Source organism: Ctenocephalides felis, unplaced genomic scaffold (assembly GCF_003426905.1).
Source record: "Ctenocephalides felis isolate EL2017-DRISC unplaced genomic scaffold, ASM342690v1 CF-g0.4_SCAFFOLD_00845, whole genome shotgun sequence".
NCBI lineage: Eukaryota > Metazoa > Arthropoda > Insecta > Siphonaptera > Pulicidae > Ctenocephalides > Ctenocephalides felis.
This window is the reverse complement of record NW_020536999.1, coordinates 44,086,258-44,112,513: the sequence shown is the minus strand read 5'-3', so window position 1 is coordinate 44,112,513 and position 26,256 is coordinate 44,086,258. Positions and strand designations below refer to the sequence as shown.

Here is a 26,256-nt window from a genome sequence, read left to right as displayed (position 1 = left end):
AATGCTATTGAACCGATATGATTTTAAGAATCAAAACGCTTTCACCTATCTTTTATATTTGGCTATATTTGTCATTTTCCATTTATACAGTAAAAGCCGACTTTCTTCACTAAAATACCGGTTTTCGAATTCCATAATTTTCGCCAAAAAAACGGTTTTCCTAAACCCTAATCAAAACCATCTAAGTTGAGAACCGCACTTACTAAGTTAGCCAACCTAATACTTCCTGGATCTGGTGTTTAACAAAATTGTCAGAAAATTTATTGCATAGTGCATATTTAATTTAGCGAGTGTATTTAGTTTGTAGAAATTGTATATCATTGCAATCTTTAATTGCAATTATATTCGTTTTTGGATAGTTTTTCTGATAGTTTTTTTTGATAGTTTTTCTGCTTTATAGTTTTGTATAAACAAAACAGAATGTCCGTTCACTATCGACAACCTCGCTGTTTGAAATTTGTCTACAGTCGTTTATATGGTGAATAATAAATGCTATTTATTAATCGATTGTGGTATATGATCCCATTTTCATCATGGTTTTTATGATAGTTTTTTTGGGTAGTTTTTCTGCTCTATAGTTTTGTATGAACAAAACAGATTGTCCGTTTACTATCGATTACCTCGCTGTTTGAAATTTGTCTACAGTCGTTTATATGGTGAATAATAAATGCTATTTATTAATCGATTGTGGTATATGATACCATTTTCGGCATTGTTTTTCTGATAGTTTTTTGGATAGTTTTTCTGCTCTATAGTTTTGTATAAACAAAACAGATTGTACGTCCACTTTTGATTATCTCGCTGTTTGAAATCTGTCTACAGTCGTTTATATGGTGAATAATAAATGCTATTTATTAATCGATTGTGGTATATGATCCCATTTTCAGCATTGTTTTTCTGGTAGTTTTTTTGGGTAGTTTTTTTGCTCTATAGTTTTGTATAAACAAAACAGATTGTCCGTTCACTATCGATTACCTCGTTGTTTGAAATTTCTCTACAGTCGTTTTATATCGTATGGTGAATAATAAATGCTATTTATTAATCGATTGTGGTATATGATCCCATTTTCAGCACTGTTCATCATTGGCGATCAGCAGCGACGCAGATTCTGGCCGCTGGACGGCCTTGAGTTATATCCAGGTGCGCCTGGTGCCGGTCAGATCGCCGTCGTCGTGTTGTCAGGGTGAACCTCGCCACCTCTTTCCGCCGCCGGCGGTGCTGTAGTAACTGGCGGTCGTCACTGCGCTGGGACATCGGGACAGATGTAGCGGAATGCGTACTGAACCTAGAAATAGTGGAATTTTAATTAACTTTCCGTTAAGTAAGTTATAGTAATCGCAAAAAAATAGAAAATGAATTTTTTTATATATCTTTACCTTTACGATTCAGAGGTTTCTGAACATTTTGGCTTATCTTAGAAAAAATAGATGTATGTGCGGATACAAATTTTAGTCGAAGATTGCGTTAACACGGTTCAACCGATTTTAATAATTCAAAAAACATTTTACTTGTATTGACAAAATAAAGAACTGAATAAATTTTTGGGAAGGCAGGTATAGCTGTTTCAGAGATTGAGTTAAAAATGTTAAAAAAAACATTTGAGGGTAAAAATGATCATTAGACATATGCACATCAAATTATCAGATATTTTATAGAAATCCTAATAAGTTTAAATTTTACACTTTTATGCGTTCCGTGACATTGTTTTTGTCTTTACGTAGCCAAAGCGGCGCGATAGCTTTGAAAAAAACTTCAAAATTTTCAAAATATTTCAAAATGTAAAAAAAAAATTAAAATAGTTCATTTTTTTCAAAAATTTCAAAATTCTCAAAACTCATTTCTTTTCAAAGTTAAAAAAAAATCTTTTCTGAAATATTTAATTATTGGTACGAAAAGTTCTGGCAATTCGCCTTAAAACACAATGCTATATACTAATAATTTTATTTTTTATATTTGTGGCATAGAAACTGTTCATTTTTATCATAGTATGAATGATTCAAGGCGGTATTCTAGTCTAGAATACCACTAGATTTCCATCTAGTGATCCGGGTTTTTATAAAATCATTTTTCGGCCCGGATTGTACCGCGTTCTCAAAAAGTATAGGTTTAAATCGAATCTTCGCAATGCTTGATACTAATATTACAACTACCCATCAAATATCTGGAAACGATATATTTCACATCACTCAATAAATCCGTAGGATAACTAAGAAAAACTAATTTTTTTGCAAATTTCTTTTTTTTATGAAATATAGTTTCTTCAAAGACGATATAACGATTATAGCGAACTTCAAACTTTTCGAAACCATTTTTTTAGTACGATTTGTACTTTGCCACAAAATTCAGCTATCATCTCATCATTTGGTAAAAGTTTCTTCACAGCAAGCATCCTTTTGAGATCTGAGATCGGTATATGGTCGCTGGGGAACAGATCTAGAGAATATGGTAAAAGAGAAAGCAATTCGGAGCCCAATTCATATTTTTCATCTTTTTATTTTTTGTGACCAAAATTTAAAGTTGGTCATTCAATAGGTTTTAAGATATGCGAGGTTGATGGGTGGCTGGCTCTGCTCTCAATACTGGTATTGAAACAGATTGTACATTTTCAAAAATGCATAATTCGATTTTGATGAAACTTATCATACATTGTTACTACACTTTACTGAATATTTGACAAAAATTTAAAGTTGAAACATTCAATAGTTTTTCAGATATGCGAGGTTGATTGGTGATTGGCTCCGCGCTTAATACTAACATTTAAATACATGGAATGTTCTCAAAAATGCGATTTGCGATTTTAATGAAACTTGACACACATTGTTAGTATACTTTATCAAGATTGTGGCAAAAATTTAAAGTTGGAACATTCCATAGTTTAAATCATTTCTAAATTTGCCCTGGACCCCCATTTATTTCGTGGACCCCCAAATTTTGTTTTTCCTACCGTGGACCCCATGGAAGTTGCCATGGACCCCTGGGGTGTCCATACCTCGCATAATATTTGAGATATTATCTCGAAAACAATTATCTTCACTAACTAAAAATGTTCGTCACCATTTGGGTAAACTTACTTAAAAAAAGGTAAGGAGAGTAAAATTATATTTTGCAGTCAATTATAATTTTTTTTAGAAAATTCACAGATGATGATAAATAAATATTCATTTAATTTTGTGCATTTTTTGTGAGGTATTATGATTATAATATCTGCTATAAGCAAAGATCAATAAAAAACTATATTTATATGGAAATATCATTTGTATACTTAATAAATATTAGAGAGCATCAAATATCATGGAGTGATAATTTCCATAAACTTGTTATTTCAGTAAATTTTCCTGGTAGTGAAATAAGAATAGAGTGTGAATCTCGTTTTTCTTTATCCATTAGTGATATTAGGTTGTCAAATATCTCCTTTCCGCCTTTTTGTATTATACACCAATAGCAAAAAAGCGGAAGGGAGATATTTGACAACCTAATATAAATCTGTAATAGTTAATGCTGTACGGTAAATTATAAAAATGAGAAATATTAGTTGATTTCAATTTACGACGAGAATTAAATTTGCTCATAAATGTGTTGACAGTAATTTGAACGAGATATCACTTCAAAAACATTCATTGTTGAAATAATTATTAGGAACTCAAATGTAATACTGATATGCGAGTACGATATGTATAATAAGTACATTTTAATTAGAGATCACGAAATTTCATATTCTTCTAGATTTGTAGTAAGAACCGAATTGGATTTGCATTAGAACAAACTGGTGACACTGCTCAATTTCAGACTGTATAAATATATACATATTATGTTTAAAATGCATTACAATCTGCCAAAATTGATTTATTCATATACATTGATAAATGTCCGAAACTCCCATGTTACCAGAAATTGTGAATAATCAGATCTCAGATATCAGAAACATACATATCAGATTTAGTTTGCCAAGTTCGGCACAATTCTGTGTATTTTGCAGTTCGTTGCATTTCACCGCAAATGCTATTTATGTCGCCTGCAGCAGCGAATCGACAGTGATAAATGAAATAATAATACCAATGTGATATATGGATGACTTATACGGCTTATAGGAATATGTGCAGAATACTGATACGATTGTACAAGAATATTTCCGCTTCGGAAACTGCAGATTTCCAAGTATTAAGTGAAAGGGTTTGTGTGTAGAAGAGTTCCAGATGATTTGTACATTTTGTCACAAAAGAAATTAAATTGCATCGCAGAATTCAATACCATAAAATATGATGAATTGATAAACCCAATCCATGGGACATGATATTTAAGACTGATACTGACTTCGATGGATTTTTTTTAAAACACGTATACAACTATATTATGACGCTTGAATGAATTTTATATCAAGAACATCATGATGAACAAGCTTTGAATTTGCAACAATTAAAAACTCCGATAAACGCAGATAAAGATCCATTAATAAAGTTTCCATTTTATATATTTCCAGACTTTTAACTTTGCCGACTCATTTATTTGACGTCTCTCAGACGTCGTGCAAACTTTAAATAATCTTCAGAAGTTAGTCATATAACTCAGATCATTTTGTCTAATGAAATACAAAAAAACAATGGACATTTACGGATTGCTCAATTTAAAAGTATCACCTCAACATTTAATTGGATGTCTTTGAATTACATATTCGTCTAGGTTTGTAATCAGGACGAAATTAGATTTTTATGTAAATTTCATCACAAAAAACTGACTATACGCAATTTAAGGCTTTATAAATATTTAGATAAGTTTTATTTAATGAAGTCATATAGATTTTGTGATAGAAATGTACTGTAATGCTACAGAATTATATAAACAACCTCGTTATGATGAGAAACTAATCTGATTTTTCATTACGAAAATAAAAAAGCCTATTTTCAAAAACATATGTAAGATTAAGAGATTAAGATATCACGCCGGTTGTCTATAATATTTTAGACCAAAGTTTATCACGATATCACGCCGGTTGTCTATAATATTTTAGACCAAAGTTTATAATCCCCAGTTCAGATTTTAAGAATACCATTCTTACAAGAAATTCTAGATTCAACATGTCTAAACTTTTGTGAGATGGGTAGATAAACAGATCATTTTAATAATCATCAATTAACCTGATGCCAATGCAGATATTATAATATCTTTATTATTCAAGGACTCATTTTTGAATAAGTGACTAGAACCACTGGATCTTAATCGAGTCGAAGAGCCTGATGTCAAGCAGTAGTGATATCCGTTTTTACTTGAAACTTTAGATATCAATATATTATATATAAGTGAAAATGACCTCATTGCTGCATCAATAAAATATTCGCCCTAATATACAAAAATTCTAATAAAATTTATTACACAGAGATGAGACAACTGTTTGAGTTGCCATCTGTAAAACCGACGTAGTTTTAAGTCAAATTGGCCCAATAGCTTATAGGACTCATAAATTCTTATTTCTGTTCAAAACAATAAATAAAACTTTAACATTTAATTGCTATACTCATCATACCCATAGACACTCAATGAACCCACTTAATTAAAAGTAATATTATATCAAATTGTAAAAGTTTAGAACGATTTTTCTCAAGTTTTGGGTTTTGATTATAAATCTTTTTTCAGTGCAATAACAAAACTTGTGGTGCATGGCATTGTGCCTTAAGGCAAATTGCTGAAACTTTCCGTACCAGAATTAAATACTCGAAAAAAACAAATAGTAACAATTGTTTTAAATATTTTCAAATATGTAGATAATTATAAATACTATATATTTTATGGCTCATATTAGGCGTTAGACCTGCCTTTCAAACATTTAATCAATTTTTTATTTTGTTAATATAAGCAAAATGCTTTTTAAATCATTCAAATAGGACGCTCTGTTCTCTCACAAACTGAATTACTGTTTTTTGACACTTCTTGCCGCGTATCTTCAAAACAGCTGTCATCGCCAAAAACTAATCAGCACATCTTCCCACCAATATAAATCTTCCCACAAATATAAATCGAATGTTTTTTGAATCATTGAAATCGGTTGATTCGTGCGCCCGAAATCGTGGAAGAAAAATTGTATCTAAACATACACACACACACACACATACATCAATTTTTTCTGAAGTATGCAAATGTTTAGAAACCTTTAAAACGTAAAGAAATTCAAAAATTTTCATTTTCGATTTTTTTGCGATTACTATAACTCACCCTACGGGAAGTTAAAATTAAAAATAAAGACATTATAAAAAATAATTAAAATATGATATTGATTATTATTACCAATTAATACTGACAAGTAGGTATAAAAAACATCAAACAAAAATTTAAAATAAAGGCAAATAGAAATATTAAAATTTGATTATGCAAAGTTATAGTATATGCAAAAAATGATACAATTATAAGAATGCATGTATTTAGAAAAACTTTAGTCTAAAATTAAATAAAAAATTCATACATGTTCATTATTGGCGACTCTGTTTTTAACAGTGGATATTATTTATAAGGCTGTGTCACGTTTCGCCGTACACCATATAGGTTCAATGACTTAGGTACCTACTTTTACTATGCAATATAACTGAAAATCGATATCAAATTCAAATGAGAGCAAATTACCTTAAAGCTTTGTTAACCTACATTTTATAGGTTTTATAGTTTTATCGGTTCAAAGGCGATTCCTTTTTCGTGAAACCACGAAAAGGTGAAAATAAAACATTTACTGTTATTTCTACTGCAATTAAAATAATTCAGCTGAATATCAAAGAGGTAAAGTACAATATGTTAATTTAAATAATATAAAACAATTTTTATACTCTAAATTTGCATGTATGAGTAGATCATAAATTTCGATATTAATATAAATCGTTATGCAGTAGGAAGCAAAGTATCCTCAATGAGATATAAAAAATTATATAGTTAAGTAAAAATATATCACCAAAAATGCTCAAATTATTAACTTCCTATAGTGTATTTATAGTAATGGGCCAAAAATCAAATATGAAAATTTTTGCATATCTTCACGTTTTGAAGGTTTCTGAACATTCTGGCATACCTCAAAATAAATGTATAAAAAAAGGCAGTTCTTGAGAGAACTAATCATCCGATTCGAATTATTCAAAAAACTTTCTGCTTGTATTGACGAAACAATTGCTTTTGGAAAGAAAAATTATTTTTTCTATCAAAAAAATTATTTTTGTATATCGAAAACAGTTCAGATTTTAATTTTAATTCTTGCTAAAGTTCCAAAGCTCACTTATTTACTATAAATAAATAATTTTAACATTGCCATTCAGTTTATATAATTCTTATAAATATTAGGCAATGTTACAGTATTTATTTATAATAATCTATTTGAAAACATTCAATATACCTCAAACATTTTGTTACGGTACGGGAAGTTCCAGCAATTTGCCTTAAGGCACGATGCCATACACCAATAGTTTTATTTTATGGTAGGCAATAATATATGCATATTCTCAAAAAGATAATTGTAAGTAATGCGTTTGAGAAGCCAATGAAATGGATCGAGCTTTTACCAATTCAACTGCATACAATCGAATATAATATAATAATCTCAAAATTATTACTAGTAAAATATTCGAATTATATTCAGTTTCAATAGCAATATTTCATCAAATTTCAGTCTCAATTAAGAATTCAATGCTTTCAAGTTGGCGGTTTACTATCATAATCTGCTCAGACAAGAAAATCGATATGTTCCACCCAAAATTCAATGACATTAATTAGACTTAACCAACTGGTGCCGTCGGAAATTGTCATTCGTTCAATGAAAACCAGATTAAATTAATTTAGAATTCTGTGAGAACTCTAAGAAAGAAATAAAACCGACAATTATACAAACATGACAATGTCGATTGCAAATATTTGTAGGAGTTTCGTAGATCGATTAAATTTTCCATTATGAAAATCAGATTCGGAAAGTTGTTCTTCATAAACTCGCTAAAAGTTTTTAAACCGAGATTGTTTTCTCGAGAATGGTTGTGGCATGCGTTGACTTGTTGCTGTAGAAACATATGATTATTATTAAATTTTAATAAATGATAATGTAAGTAGAAAACAAATATGAATCAATTTAAAAAATTTTATTCAGCATGATTCGTATTGATAATTTGGTATCGATAGTATTTTGTGTACTGTATGATGTGTGATGTAATAATGTGATGTAATAGAAATAATTACAAATAACAATTAAAAAGCTAAAAAAACATGACAAAACCACCTTCAAAATAAGCTTTTGGAGGCGTATAACACGTTTAAACTGACTACTGCGACAAGACCGTGACAATGACGCTCAACATCTGACACGATTTTTATTATGGCCTTTTTTTGTTATACAGTTGTGAAAACGTTACTAAAACTAGTCTAATTTTGAATAAGGTGGCTAAAACTAATCTAATTTTGAATAGCTTCACTTGAAGCACATTTAACCTTTTAATAATTTTTTAATTTGCCAAATTAATATAAGAAATGAAACTCAAACACTTCTAATCAATTATTCGAGCGACAATCATTCATTATATATTATTTTTACATTTATCTGTTTTAAAATATTGTGATGGAAAAATCTATATATGAATATGATTCGCATGAGTTAACAGTCGAGATACAAAAGTATGATATAGAAAAAGGAATGTGAAATATGTCAAAGATATGTGTAATAAACCGTGGAAACATTCTGTAGAAATGCTGTTATAAGCTAAAAATTCAGAAGATGTACTTCAAGACCAATATCTATGAACATATGAATGATAACATGTGCATATGAACATATTCACAAAAGTCATATATCAATTATATTTATTTTGATAGGCAACAAATACATATTTAATAAAAAACCTGATGTAGGGTAGAGCGGGGTATATTTTTGAAAAATAATCTTTTATGTTACAGTTTTATATAACACTGTATATTACCTGATGCTGGTATTTTGTCAGAAAAATTCAACAACAGAGTTAGAATAATTAATAATTTAATTTAATTTTTGTAAAAATGCTTTCTTTAACTTAATTTACTTTAAGTTACGGTTTTTTATTGTTTACTCCTCTGCCAGCGCAAGAATTCAGTTGATCCTTTCTACCCCAACCACATGTAAGTTCTTATAAAGATTATATGGAATAATAATATTTCTTATAATATTTATTTAAAAATTTAAGTTTGGACTTCAAATAATTTTAACTTTTTTATTTGTACCTGTTATTCCATTTATCAGTTGTTACATTTTTCCTTGAGTGAGTACCGCAAAAAGTATGCAAAGATTAATATTTATTAGGGATATAACTCGCATATCAATAAAATCTATTTGTGGGGCGCTTTATTGGCAGAAACAATATCAATAATGTTTATTACACTTTTATAATAAATTGACCATAAATAGGAGTCATGGAATACTTAGCTATATGAATAAAAATAATGTAATCGACATATGACACATGCAAATAACACACACACACACATATATATATATATGTGTGTGTGTGTGTTATTATATGATAAATTATTATAAAAATAATTTAAGAAATTAGTTTCCTCTATCATATCATTTTCGGAGAATTTTACAAATACTGCAAATGCTTCGGAGAATCTAACAATAAAGGTTTGGTGCAATTTCTGAGCACGTGCTCATTATTTTGACATAATATATTGCCTCACAAATAAATAGTATATTCATAAGATTTATAATAAAAATTTATAACGTCGTATTTTTGTTATTGGATTAAGCTTATGCGTACATATTAAAAGCAATATTTCAATTAACAAGACATGTAATAGAAGTTCAGTAGAAAATGCTAAGATTCAACTTAATTCATTTTTATTTGAAATATAATAACTTGGAACGTGTATAGATTTTGTTATTTATTATTAAAATTTCAATAGATCTGTAAACTCAGATGTATCAAGTATTTTTGATGTTGCAAAAAAGCTTACATAGTTTATTAAAATAAAATCAATTTATATTACATTATGGATATATGTACATATATATGCTGTACATATATATATATATATATATATATATATATATATATATATATTCGTAACTATACGAATCGAAAAAACGAAATTAAAAACGATAAATAATAGAATAAATAATTTCAAGTATTTCAACGCTGAAGAAAAATATGGTACTGAAATATAGTAAACACTGTTATGATGAAAATTTGATAAGTTTTAGCTTTCTACATTTAAAAACATATGTAAGAGATTAAGAGATCAAGACAATACCCTCATTTTCTTTAATATTTTAACGCAAAGTTCATAATCCCCAGTTTCTGATTTTCAGAATACCATTCTTATAAATCTCTGGGTTTTAAATGGAAAATTTTAGAATGAAAATTCTTTATTTACATAGATGGGGATATTTGATAATCTAATCAACTTAATTTATTATTATCATAATAATAAGTTAAAAACATTGCTAAATAAGATAGAAATAAAAAATAATAACAAGTATGATTATAAACAGGTTTCTTTGTATTTTTTGTGATAGGTTATCTTAAATACCAAAATGTTCCAAAATTCAATTTAAATGAAATCAGTTTTAGATTAGGATGGCACTTGCAATGCCTATAAATAAGCCCAAAGAGCATTTATATGTTGCATGGGTTACAGTGGGTAAACCATCCACTTAATTTGTATTAGTTGCCTCTTTCTCCACACACTTCTACATTCATATACAGTTAGTTATTTTTTATAATAAAGATTCTTTAGAAATATTTTGTATGCTAAACAACGTTTGCCGGGCCAGCTAGTATATAATATATGTATATTTTAAGAACATATTGATTGATAAAAGTATTTGGTTCAAGAAGGATGACAATCTTGAATTATTCATTGAAATAAGAAAAATCAAAATAACACTAGGGGATCATTCAAGTATTACGTAAGCAGATTTATTACAATTATTTACCGCCCCATCCCCCTTGTCCGCAAAAGTAAGCAAAGCTCTTACCCCCTACCTCCATGCTTACGTAAACATTTTGCAATTAATGTAAAAATATAAAAATACTACCTATGACGTAATCATCATCCAGACTCCCCTGCCCCCCATGTCAATCCAAAATGAGCAAATCAATATATATATATATATATATATATATATATTCATTTTTTCTATGATATGCCATATGCCATTGCTAATCAACACGTTTCCTTGTCAATATGAATCGAATGTTTTCAGAAATATTAAAATGTTTGAACCGTATTCCCAAAATCGTCAACGAAAATTTGTATCCGAATACAAATCCGAATACACACACATACACACACACATATACATTCATTTTTTCTAAGATATGCCATATGCCATTGCTAATCAGCACGTTTCCTTATCAATTTGAATCGAATGTTTTCAGAAATATTAAAATGGTTGAACCGTGTTCCTAAAATTGTCAACGAAAATTTGTATCCGAACACACACACACATATACATTCATTTTTTCTAAGATATGCCATATGCCATTGCTAATCAGCACGTTTTCTTATCAATATGAATCGAATGTTTTCAGAAATATTAAAATGGTTGAACCTTGTTCCCAAAATCGTCAACGAAAATTTGTATCCAAACACACACACACATATATACATTCATTTTTTCTAAGATATGCCATATGCCATTGCTAATCAGCACGTTTCCTTATCATTGTGAATCGAATCTTTTCAGAAATATTAAAATGATTGAACAGTGTTCCAAGAATCGCCAACGAAAATTTGTATCCGAACACATACACACATACACACACACATAAACATTCATTTTTTCTAACAAGTAAGATATGCCAAAATGTTCAAAAACCTCTGAAACGTAAAGATATATAAAAAAAATTATTTTCGATTGTACTTCACCGAATGCATAGAAAACGACTTAAATTCTTACCCCTTTGAATATGGACCCAATAATTCATTTCTTTACAGAATAACAATGGGTATCTATACAAAAAAATCGTTCCGTTGATACATAAGCGAAGGTACATAAATTCTAGTTGCAACTTACCATTTCGTACTATCCTGTGCCTGTCAGGAGATCCGGAGCAGGAATACCGCGAAGTGACTACCTCGCGTCTTGTCAGGGCCTCGGGGCTGACGTGCACGAACGGGCAGCAGGAAAAGAACTGCTTGAAGCCGCGCCGAAACCTAACACGGAATTGTTTGCGTTAAACAGGCCACAGAAATAAATATAAAAATATATTTTATAAGGTATTATGATAATTAGGATAATGATAAATTGTCGAAATTAATAACGATAAGTAACGGATTAAATAAATTTACGTATTTATCGTTTGTAAAACGATACCGTTTTACACGATACGATACTTATCGATTAGCTCTCAGAATTTTTAATTCTAATTTTTTTAGTAATATTTAATCGATTAATTATTTATTCATTTTTTTAACACTTATTCAGAATGAATTTAACATGAACTAGAATGATAATTGTTATTGATTACTAATATATAAATTAATTTAACATTAAAAATGAATTAATTTACACATTATATATATATATATATATATATATATATATATATATATATATATACAAGATACTAAAGCATGAACCTGACCAAAATCTTTGGTTATTAAAGATTACAAAGTTATTGAGTCCACACGTTTCGTTCTATTGTAAGACCATTATTATTCAGTAGATATAGGAAACTATTTTTGTATAAATATTACTATCAACTGATTAACCGTTTCTATCTCAGTTTATTGCAATTTTTAATTGTCAAGGTCTTCAATTAGTGTTATGCTCAATCATATATATATATATATATATATATATATATATATATATATATATATATATATATATACATATATAATAAAATGGTTCTTGGGCATCCATCCAGTAATTAAAAACAGTTTTATTGAAAGAAAATGTTTTTATTAAGAAAACATACGGTTCGGGATTTGATTTGACCCATCTTCAGTGCTACAATTAAATATTTCAGGGTTACAATTTAAAACAATATAAAAAATACATAGTTACGGAAAAATATAAATAAAAACATATAAAAAAGCATAAATCTAACCAATTTAATAAATTTGTTTTATAACTAATATATATTGTGAATGTATATAAAAATAAAAAACAAACATAGAATAAACAAATGTAAAGAAACTCACCATACAAATAAATTTGAAAAAAAAACACAAAAACACACGAAAATGCACGAAAAAATTATATTTTATATATAAATAAAGTCACAAAAGTCCAATTTGACCGTGAGCAATTTTATTGTGAAAACCAAATCAAGAACAAATATCACAACAAATAACACATACCAAACAAACATCTTTCAGTAAAACTTTTTTTAAAAAAATCGTGACCTGGTCTTTTTACCCCACAAGCGGGGTAGGCCAGCAGCAAATAAGTACAACGTCTTATTTTTTTAATTTTAAAAGAATTTCACGAATCAATGGGGCAACCAATCCAAAATATGGGTACATTTTTTTCAAAGATGACACTTGATTTTTATTTTATCCGAAATATTTATTAGCAGAGTTAGAATATTTATTTAATTTACCTCTTTCAATATTGCTTTTTTAACCTAATTTACTTCTTTATTTACTATTTTTTATTGGTTACACTTTGGTCCTTTTTATCTCACAGATGTGTAAGCTTTCATAGAGGTTATATAAAGAAATGTGATGAATCTAACTTACAATTAATATATCTTATATAATATATAAACATATTAAGGTTTCGCAAACTGAACAACAGTGCTCAGAACCCAAAAAACTAACAACGGAAAAAAATACTTTTGTTATGGTTTTTCACATTGTTGTAATAATTAGGGCGATAACTGGTGGTAAATACATTTTTTGCCCTATATCAAATATTGTTGTTGAAAATTTCCTTACTGTAGTCGTTTTTGAGCTAATGATGATGGATCTTTTTACCTGCAAACTATTAAGCCCCGCTGTACTCTATATAAAATATAATAAATAAATAAATAAATCTTAAAGATTCGTAAGAAAGATCATCTCAATTTATTAAGTTAAACTGATGATAATAGGTCAAACAAAATTAAAATTAAATATGTGTACAATACTAGAAAATTTTATGTAAAGTCTCGAACTATTTAACTCATTCAAATACTATTTTAAGTCTGTTACTGGTTATATTGGATTCCAACTTAAAGCCTCTGATATAAAACATGCTCGTAACAAATTGATTTTTCAAAGCAACTCCTAAGAGAGTTTAGCTTTTCTAGGAAACAGCTTTTTATTTTCAAAAACCTAACGCAAAGTATGTGTCAAAAGAATGTGGCAGTATAAGATTGCGGATTGTATATTATCTCGCATCCATGAACACACTTTACACTCGGGTGTGCAAATGCATCGTAATCAAGGCGCGAGAGTGCTTCTTATAACTTACATCTGCGCTATGGAACCTCAATTCAACTTAAATCTAGGGGTAGTAGAAATATATTGCTTAGACTCAAATTATTAAATTCAGTTAAAATATATTCAAGTTTTTATTGTCATATATATATATATATATATATATATATATTTATAAGCCATTATTTATAGGGTAGAAGGTCCACGGGTGTAAAGGTCCACCGCTGATATCTCAAAACAAATAAAGTTAGGCATTTTTTACCAATATTTGAAGGGAGAAAGACAAGTGAAATTGGAAAATTAGGTTGCATTCAACAGATATTTTTCTATAATAGTTTACATTTTTTTTTTATTCACAATTATATTTACTGTCCAGTTAAGAACATTTAAAAAATTTGTAGAATATACAATTGTCAGCCGTAATAAGGACATTGTATACTATAGTGACATTTTGGCCAATATTGACCGATATGGACCCATATTGACCAATATTGGCCAATATCAACCAAAATTGACCAATATTGACCGATATCGACCAATATTGACCGATATTGGCCAATGTCGACCGATATTGACCGATATTGACCGATATTGGCCAATATTGGGCGATATTGACCAATATTGACCTATATTGGGAATTTTAGGGAAAAATATTTTTATATCCGAACAAATAAATGAATTTTAAATGATCACTAAATAACAATTTATATATTATGTTAATTTGCCATGGTTTTTCGCCTTGACAAAGTTACAAAAAATAAACAGAGCTTCAATATTTCACCAAAAAAGCTTATTCAATTTGATAAATTTTATTTTAAACATACATTACATGAATAAAATTATCAATATGAGTCCCAAGAATAATAAGTATAATTGGAAAATGAATTACTCTATTTCATAGAAAATGACCCATAAATTTATAAATCCAGATCAGAATCAATCCTTAAAATGAATTGTCTCGACATTTTCTCTAGTTAAAAATTTTGAAATTCTGAAAAAATGGCCGCCCGCCAAATTGTGGCGCCCCAGGCCCGGCCCTATCGGGACTATGGGTTAATCCAGCACTGAGTATCACTTTTTTACCCAATGTACTAAAAAGCAACCTACTCCAGTTTTCTATACGCCCTGCGCAAGTTAAAGTTTTGCTTATATTCTACTTTAGAATTTTATCAGTATTCAGAAATTAAGTATCTTAGTATCAGAAATATAAGTTACTTTAAAAGTCTATGTATTTAGAGCTTCAACCAAGGTTCTCTCTACCGGATAATTTTTTTCTGATCAAGGTACAATTTATTGCTTACATTTGGCTCAATATTTATCCATATTTAAAATATTTCGGAATCAGAAAGGATTCGATAAAATCACTATTAGATAATCACTGCCATAAATCTATTATTATTTGACCTGAACGGTGTTTTCCTAAAGAAGATAAAAGTGTTTCCTTAAAGGATAGCAACCAATAAAAGTATTATCTATACATGTATACATTTCTTATTATGATTCATTCATATTATAATGTAGCTTTTGAAATTTCTATGAAGAAATGACTACATTCCGTATGAAGAATAGAAATGGAAATGTATAGCCGTGAATTTTCTACAAGAGCTTTTTGTATGCATACAAATCTACTCCCACGCCCATTTAGGTATATATATATATATATATATATATTTATATATATATATATATATATATATATATATATATATATATATTATTCAGTAAATTTATGGTATCGTATTCATATCTTGCATCGGATGCATTTGTGAATACGTAACCGTACATACATGCAGATTGATACAGAATGAAACTCATAGTCAGCCACAATAGCTGATAGTGCCTCTATAAACTAAGATGTGGAAACATGTATGTAAGTTAGTTTAGTTGTTGTACATGTTTCTATGGAGCTGAAGAACATATTTTATAAGACTTTGAATAGATATCTATACTTCTAGGCTATCGGAATAGAATAAAACGATGCATAGAGTGAGATATATAAAATATTCGTTCAATGTATCGGAACAAGGTTGTACAATCATTTCATTTTGTATATAGAGTTTGCACCAGTGTTATAATAATGCTCTTAGTATTGCAACGTTTGTAAAATTTAATTGGGTTTGTTAGCGATGAAATCATTCATCGACAACATTAGTTTTATTAATTATAATAATACTTAAATTTTAAATGTTAAATATTAAGTTAAAATTATATTATATATTAAGGGGGTATTCTACTGTAGAATTTTGAAAAAATCGAAAATTTTTTTTTTCATATTTTCAAAGTTTAGTTATTCAAAAATATGTCATTAAAAGGATTTTTCAAAATTACTATTATTTCCTGAGTTATAGCCGCTTTATTGACGTGGTCTCGGTTCGGGTCCGACCGAGTCTCAAAACTTTGAACGCGTTTTTCTCGGAACTACTTTTTTCGAGCTGGCGGTAAGGATATCTCGAGTTCTAATGAACCGATTTACTTCAAATTTGGAGAGGATCTTCTCTATACATTGCTTTATCGCATGGACCTCTACCAAAACTATAACTTTTCATTTAGTATTTTTAAAAAATTCGGAATTGTTAAAAAAACATGAAAAAAAATTTTTTTTTTCAAACTGCCGCCATTCAAACAAAAAATTTTTTTTTGGCTTATCCAAGGTTCATACGATAGCGACATCTATAATAATTAAGAATCCATCTTTTTTTTATGTTTCGGATCACCAGGAGGGTTGGAATCATGCACGCCAGGACACCCTCTTTTTTTTTGAGCTCCCACTTTGACTGCTCATAACTTTGTGAATTCTAATTTTTTTCTTTAATATTTTTTTTTATGTAATAATAAAATATCAATAAACAAATGATAAAAAAATCGATAGTAAAAATATCATTTGTTTCCTTTATACAGCGCTTCAAAAACCGGGCAAAATTCATGCTTCTACAGTAGAATACCCCCTTAATTAAATATAAGAAAAACTTTGTAACTTGTGCAGAACGTGGCAGTGATTATGATCATTTATACTTGTTTATCTATGATTATGTTGAAGAACTAGATTAGGTTGCACAAAGTCTTTATTTTCCAATTGCTAATAAAGGTGACCATACGTCCCGGTTTGGCCGGGGCACTCCCGGACTTCCACCTTGTGTCCCGGGTTTTTCTAAAAGCATTATTTATCTCGGATTGTCTCGGATAAATACTTACTAGTTACTTGGTAAGAAAATTACAACTACCTATCAAATATCTGACAATGATATATATCACATTATAACGAGCATGCTTATTTGAAACCATACGTTATAAATAAGTAAATTCCCAAATAATATTTAAATAGCAAGTTAAATAAGCTCGTCACATTTAATTTCAATTTCACGAAAATGAGCAAAAATTATGAATACGAACTTTTCAACTACCAGGCTCAAGTGATAATTTTTCAAGTTAATTCTGAAGAAAATTGAACAGAATTTTATACAAGGCATAAGGTGGAAAAACATAATTCTTATTTTTTTACTAATTAAAAAAAAACTGATTTTTATTGTATCCTAAAATTGTAGTTGATAATTAAAATCATATTTAAGTTTTTCAGCATAAATAATCCCCCCCCCGTCTCTGAATAGTATAATTAAAAAATTGACGTCGCAATTGCACACAAAATTGATATGTTAAAAAATTATGTAAGTAAATATTAATGTAAAACAAGTTTAGTAATATATTTAAGGCTAAAAATATTTATTTCAATACTATGAAATAATAAGATTTTAACATTTCACGGCATACCTTTATGAATTAATATATGATAATATGAGGTTAGAATTATATTCTACTTTAAGTAAGCACTCATTATATGTTTCTACTTTGAGTGAAATGTATATAATCCTACGCAATTAACTTTGTCTTAAACAATTATTTTATTGCAGATACAAAAAACAGCTTAATTGAAAGGGTAAAAGATTCAGGAGATTTAATTTTTCATCAAACAATTACGAATAAAATTCAGCATGACAACGGGTAATTAAATGTTTTACATTATAATTAATGAATCAAAATACACACAATAAAGTTGCCATCAGAGTAAACCTTCTGGAGGCAAACATCCGCGGAAGAGGATCTTCGTAAATATTTGATGGCTAATTTTATAAACGCCAGATTATGGGCATGCTTTTAATTCAATTTGCTAATATTCTTGGGCGTCGTTGACATGCCGTGTCCCAAAAATAAGTATCCGCATCGAAATAATTTATTACGCACGAACGAGAAAAAAACGACGATACTGGTAAATTTATGGAGGCTATTAATCACATGGTATTATGTACGCAATTACGTAAAACATTCGGAGACAAGAATTAAAAAATGATAAGTTACCTAGGATAAAAATGAAGCTGTTCATGCTGTCGGTAATTTTTATGGCTTACCTGAAGGTCATGTTAAAACGACGTTAATTGAAAGAAGTCGCTAATATAAATTTCAGAAATATAAAATAAATACCTACGCCATGCGAAGCAGGAGCGACTTATATTATATGGAACTATACCATCACCCAAAAACTTCATATTTCTATGAGAAATTTGCCAAGAAACAAATTATTTGATTATTGTTTGTACAACTCAGATTATTATCTATAAGGATATTTTTGCATCGGAAGTATCTCATCATTGGAGATATCTACAGATTATTGTCTTCACTAGCAAAAATTAATATCTACAGAAACATCTCTTCATTTGAGACATCTACAGATTATTGCCTTTACTTGCAAAAACATATTGCATTTATAGGAACATCTCCTCATTTGAGATATCTACAAATTATTGTCTTTACTAGTGCAGATTAATATCTATAGGAAGTATAGGGACATCTTTTCATTTGTGATATCTACAGATTGTTGTCTTCACTAGCAAAGATTAATATCTACAGGAACATCTTTTTATTGGAGATATTTACAAATTATTGTCTTCACTAGTGCAGATTAATATCTATAGGAAGTATAGAGACATCTTTTCATTTGTGATATCTACAGATTGTTGTCTTCACTAGCAAAGATTATTATCTAGAGGATGTTTTCCTTATTGGAAACTATCAACAGATTATTATCTTTACTACCGCAGACTAATATCTATTAGAGCATCTATACAATGGATATATCTACAGATTATTGCCTTTACTAGCAAAGATTAATATCTACTTAAACATCTCCTCATTGGAGATATCTATAGATTGTTGCCTTTACTAGCGAATATTAATATCTACAGAGACATCTCTTCGTTTGAGATATCTACAGATTGTCTTTACTAGCGAAGATTAATATCTACAGGAACATCTCTTCATTTGAGATATCTACAGGTTGTTTGTCTTTTCTAGCGAAGATTAATATCTACAGGAGCATCTCTTCATTTGAGATATCTACAGATTGTTGTATTTACTAGAAAAGATTATTATCTACAGGGACTTCTCCTCATTTGAGATATCTACAAATTGTTGTCTTTACTAGCAAAGATTAATATCTGTAGGAGCATCTCCTCATTGAAGATATCTACAGATTATTGTCTTTACTAGCAAATATTAATATCTATAGAAGCATCTCCTCATTGAAAATATCTACAGACAATTGTCTTTACTAGCGAAGATTAATATCTACAGAAACATCTCCTCATTGGAGAAATCTACATATTGCTGTCTTAACTAGCAAAGATTAATATTTATAGGAACATCTCTTCATTTGAGATATCTACAGATTGTGATCTTTACCAGCGTTGATTAACATTTACGGGAACATCTTCTCTCTCATCTACAGATTATTATCTTTATTACCGCAGATTTATAATTATTGGAGCATCTATTCATTCGAGATAGGTACAGATTATTGTCTTCATTAGCGTCAATTAATATCTGCAGAATCATCTCCTTATTGAAGATATCTGCAGATTATTTCCTTTTGCTAGCAAAGATTATTATTTACAGGATCAGGATTAATATTTCTTCATTTGAGATATCTACGGATTATTATCTTTACTACCGCAGATTAATATCTATTGGAACATCTATTCATTCGAAATATCTACAGATTATTGTCTTTACTAGCAAAGATTATTATCTCTTCATTTGAGAAATTTACAGATTATTGTCTTTACTAGCAAAAATTATTACCTACAGGAGCATCTTCACTTTTGAGATTTCAACAAATTATTGTCTTTACTAGCAAATATTAATATCTACAGGGGCTCAAATTGGAGAAGACCTCTAAATGACATAACTACTCGCCACAGACCCAGACAGATAAAAAAATAGAAAGTACGGGTGGATCTTCAATCGGCGAAAACCTCCAAATGACATAACTATTGATCACAGACTCAGTCAGACCAAAAAAAATAGAAAGTCCGTATGAATCCCCAATTTGAGAAGACCTCTGAATAACATATCTACTGATTAGATACTCAGTCAGTCGGATAAAATAACTAGAAATTACGTGTGAATCTCCAATTGGAGAAGAACTTTAAATAACTATTGATCACAGATTCAGGCAGTTATAAAAATAGTAGGTATTTGTAAATGGTTTTATTATAGGGTGGATTATTATCCGCAAATCCAATAAATAAAAACATTTTTTCCATAACGTTTAATATAATTGATGGTTTATTATAAATATATCTTTTTGACAAAAAAGTCTAGTTTCGAGTCGTAGAAAATTGTCACGTCAAACTTCTAATGAGAGTCAGCTGTTAATATTTTTCCTTTTCGTTGATAAAATTAGACTACTGTAGATGACAGAAAACATAAAAACGTAACACAGGATTCTATTACAGTTTAGTTTTATTTTGACGAACGCAGTTTTAATTAGTTCATGTTATAAAACAAATACACGATCCTGTAAAGTGCACGTGCTTACCTGGAATTCATCCAACAATATATGATGGGATTGTACATGGAATTGCTCATGGCCAGCCAGTAGATGCCGAGGTACACCTCGCGGATGTAAGGTTCGTTAGTGATCTCCGGATACTGTGATGTTAGCAAGAAATATATGTGGAATGGAAGCCAACATACAGCAAATATTATCACGACAACCATCATCATTTTTACGACCTGGAAAAGAAAATATAAGGTTACTGAATTACTTTCTTGATAATTACAAAGAATCATTTCCAAATAGTACTTAGCCGATATTGTTTTTTTTCATGTTTCTAAAATCTATATAAATACACATATAACTAGTATATAAAATTCTTCTGTAACAATGTATGAATGGTTAATCCTCTTAAACTATTATTCGGATTTTAATAAATCCTCGTGAAGATTGTTAAGGGAATTTTCTAGGATTTTTTGATTCATAGAAATATAGTTAGATTGAAGAAAAAAGTAGAAAAAATTACAAACAACCACTTATCATTGTTTGACCTTGAAAATATTTAAGACATAGTTTGACATTAAAAACAAATGAAGACTGTCATTTGCCAAACATTTCTATTCACTTATAGACTAATATTAAAATATAATCAATGATTATAAATAAGGAAAATGTAATGTCTACATTATTATTGCCGAAAAGCAGCTGAGATATGCCAAAAATTAAAATAATATAAGATTTACAGTTAACATGCGCCTGACAGGTGATGCAGTCTGCGCAAGCGTCTGTCAGTGATTACACATCAAACTTAGCCTATAATTCAATTTGACAGATTATTATTAAATGCAGTCGTGTTTTGCCTTACTTTACTAAATCACAATACAAAAATAATTTACTTTCTCAAAAAATTATCTAGAAGTTTCATTGTGTCAAAAATTCATATGGATGACATTGGATACGAAATATTTGGATAGTTAATGGAGAATTTTGAGTCTGAATATTTTTAATGTGCTCCAATTTGCATGGAATTAGGTTCATCTTACTCTCAAGTTTAAAAGTAAAAATAATTTAGACTCCTTTGCCACTTCCCGGGGGGGGGGGTGTGTTTGACATTTCTTTTCAGTGGTGTAGTTTTACTTTTTTCAAAATATCATCGGATATCGATAAAAGCACTAATTAGAAGAGAAAAATGTTTAATAATGTTTTCCAAAAAAAAATTATTTTTCAAGTTACTGCCTACAGAATTTTTTTTTTGGCGTTTTTCATCGTTTTTTGCAAATATTTCTAAAAATGTATATTTTAACAAAAATCATGTAATGAACAAAATTATATCAAATAAAATCTTAATCAATCGGTGTTTTGTAAAGCGTTCTAGGAACAATATTAGGTTAGATATGAAAATGGGGTTTGATAAGCTTTAAAATGAGTACTTCTGCGTGTAAAATGAGTGATCTATCATGATATTATCATGAATATTATTTTCTAAAATCCTTCAGAATTAATAATGAGACTCGTAATAAAAAAATAGTAAAATAACACTTTTTTTACAATTAGGAATTAACTAAAAATTTTATTAAACATCATTCGATAGTTATTTTTTTGATATGTGTTATGTGTTGCTACTTAAAATTAAACTAGACTTTTGCCTTGCACTACTGCGTATATAATATATACACATAATATTATATTACATTGTTATTAACTGGGGTTATGCTAATTTTGACTTAGTATTTTACAAATTGCAGTATTTTTTTGAAAGCTCTATAATACTACATGTTTAAATTGAAAATAATAAATTGAGACAAATATTTAAGTAAACAGCAAACCGTTTTCTAGATAATTGTTTCCATTATTTTTCTTTAAATCTGGCGCTCTATATTGATTAATTCTGCAGAATTTAAACAAAAATAATAATGATAATTCTACACTTTCATGTAGGAAGTTCAAATTTTATGATGTTACCAATCCGCTATGATGTCAAAATTTATTAAAATTAATTTGGTACGAAACTTGTTACTATTACTAATAATTATAATTATGGCAACGCAATTTATATTTAATACACTGCTATACTATGAAATGAAAATCATGCTCACATAATTCCCGACAAATTCTTTGAACTACCGTAATTAAGTAAACTATAGAACTCATTATCACAATAATACAATACAACTTCATTCGCTGTAATGCAATCGAAATTGAAATGCATTCCTACATCAAATACAAACATAAATCATATTACAGAATAATTGTATTCCTGTGCATATGCACTCAATTTTCTGTTCAAAAATTGATTGTTTTGTTCGGTATTTTGTTCATGTCGCAAATATTTATTTTACAATATTGAATGAATGAATTGAATGCAATCGAATGTTTATTTTCAGTAAAATGTTATTTTTGACAAAAGTATCAATAACATTATTATATTAAAAGTTGAACATTAAAAATGGTTTGTGTTTAAACATTTTCAGTAATTAGTTATCTGTGCACACATGCGAGTAATTTTATTTGATAATATGATTGAGTATACTGATATCAGCATTATAAATAAAATAAAAAACTTGTATAAATTTTTCCATTGTTGAAGCAAAAACAAACAACTATTAAATATAAATTATGAAGCAAAATTTATCCTTAATGCTGTTTTTAAGAGAATAAAAATAAAATAGAACCAGAACTGTTCTACAATTGCTTTCCACATTTAAAATAAAAAGCTTAAGAATGAGCAAAATATAAAGATATAATTTAGTTCAACTGTGTTGACCTCAATGAGCTTCTGGTAAATATAATTACTCAAAAGGATTGTTATAGAGGTCAAATTGTATGCAATAATTTACAAACAACAACGAATAACATTATAATTAATATACAGTTTTCTGAAACAACACTGCATTTAAATCAAAATGTACTTAAATTTTACATCTAAAAACAAGTAGTTTGTAATTGGAATTATTAATTTCCTATAGGGTAAGTTATAGTAATCGTAAAAAATCGCAAAAAATCAATTTTTTTTATAAATATTTACGTTTCAGAAGTATTTCAACATTTTGGCATACCTTAAAAAAATGGATGTGTGTGTGTGTGTTTGGATACAAATTTTCGTCGTCGATTTCGGGAACACGGTTTAGCTCATTTGAGTGATTCAAAAAATATTCATTCCTATTGAGACCTGTTAATTAGTTTTTGGACAAAGCAGGTCTAGTCAATCACGGGGCAAAAAGTGCAAAAACTCAATTCTCAAGAGAACGCTACGTCTGATTTTAATAATTCAAAAAACATTTAACTTGTATTGACAATATAAAAAACTGATTAATTTAATTATTAATTTTGAGAAGACAGGTCTAGCGGTTCCGGAGATCGAGTAAAATGCCATTTGGCGGTGAAAAATTACCATTAGATATATGAACATCAAATTGTACCATATTTTATAGAGATTTTATTAATAAAGATATTTCGATAAAAAAAACTGCTGATCAGTTTTTGGACAAAGCAGGTCTAGAAGATACAGGGTAAAAAATGCCAAAAATGGTAACTCAATTTTTAAGAGAACGGAGCGTTCGTTTTTAATAATTCAAAAAACATTTCACTTGTATTGGCAAAACAAAAAACTGATTAATTTATTTATCAATTTTGGGAAGGCAGGTCTAGCGGTTACGGAGCCATCTGGCGGTCAAAAATGATCATTAGACATATGCACATCAAATTATCACATATTTTATAAAGATTTTGATGATAAAGATGTTTCGATAAAAAAGTTCAAAACTGGCCTGATATTTCAAAATATAAAAAAACATTTTTTTCAAAAATGTCAATTTTCACAAAAATCCAATTTTTCCAAAGTTTGAAAAAAAATTCATCTGGAAAAGTTTAATTTTTGTTTTGTTATATAACCAAAGCACTACTTTCTATTTCGTTATATGAGCAAAGTTTTTAGCAAGTTACTCTATATGACATAACAAAAATAAGTTTTTTCTTCAATTCATCGGTGGTCAAATTGATCACGAATAATTTAGACTCACAATTTACTACAAATTTCACAATGGTATATATGTTTTATTACCGCATAAAAAAGGATGAGATTGTAATCTGGAACAAAATGAGGTTTATATAAATATGTATCCTTATATCCCATTTCCTTAGGAATATCGCTGATAAGGCATTATTATTGTATTGGCGTAGGTTAATATTATCCATCCGGTTCTCCGAATAATGAAATATGGTATAAGGCAAAAAAGTCTTTTTTCTTCACCATCTGATATATAATTCCATTACTTTTATTATCGCCGTGAAAACACCTTGTTATAAATCATGTGTGTGCGTCCTACGCAAAGCGCAACTTGCAAACCTATAACTGGCTCACGTACGACTCTGGAAGCGTGAGCTGATTTCACGACTGTTATTCGAGGAGGGTGAAAATTTAAGCAACCTCGAGATAATGAGTTGTTGTTGTTCATATTTGAAATTTATAAAAATATTTCAGGCTAGTGGTGTGCCTTAAAGCCAATTGCTCGAACTTGAAGTAAAACTTCTTTAGACGCGACTAGGGTGTAAATCCATACAAATGGAACAGAAGTGCGTTACGGCCGAGTCGAGTGCCAATGATTCGTCATTCACTCTCGATGATATCGTTTCTACATGGGTCGATTGTGATTCGTCGTCGTATCATGTACGAGGCTTCTTTGCATGCGTGACTTTGTACGTGCGCACATCACCGAAAGCGTGAAGCACATTGTTCATTTTTCGGTGTTTCATGTCATTACATTCTAAGGTTGAATAGTAGTACAAATCTTGAGTTAATAAAAAATGTCTGGATCCAAAAAAGAATTTATCCTATCCGCCATAAATAATTATTGTGTAAATAATAAAACAAATGAAAAATCTGTGCTGTGTAAGAAACGTAAGTTATTTATTGAAGTATTTTGTATTATTCGAGGTTTTCGAGGTTACTATATACTATTGAAATTATTACCAGAATGGAAAATATTTTTATAGACAAGACAGATATTTCAGCTGCCAGGCTGCCCCTGCTCGTCCCATTTTACTCCCCTTATGGGGTAAAAAAAAACAGGTAA

The 26,256-nt window shown here is 29.0% G+C and overlaps 1 protein-coding gene across 1 annotated transcript; it reads right to left on the bottom strand.

The window, feature by feature from the left end:
* Nucleotides 1-231: 231 nt before the first annotated feature.
* Nucleotides 232-25,638, bottom strand: LOC113383684 (tachykinin-like peptides receptor 99D). Its single transcript, XM_026621937.1, has 4 exons — nucleotides 25,510-25,638; nucleotides 21,227-21,423; nucleotides 12,005-12,144; nucleotides 232-1,285 (listed from the first exon to the last, which is right to left on the bottom strand). The coding sequence occupies exons 1-4, from the start codon at nucleotides 25,636-25,638 to the stop codon at nucleotides 1,179-1,181; spliced, it is 573 nt and encodes a 190-aa protein (XP_026477722.1). The 3' UTR covers nucleotides 232-1,178.
* Between the last annotated feature and the right edge of the window lie 618 nt (nucleotides 25,639-26,256).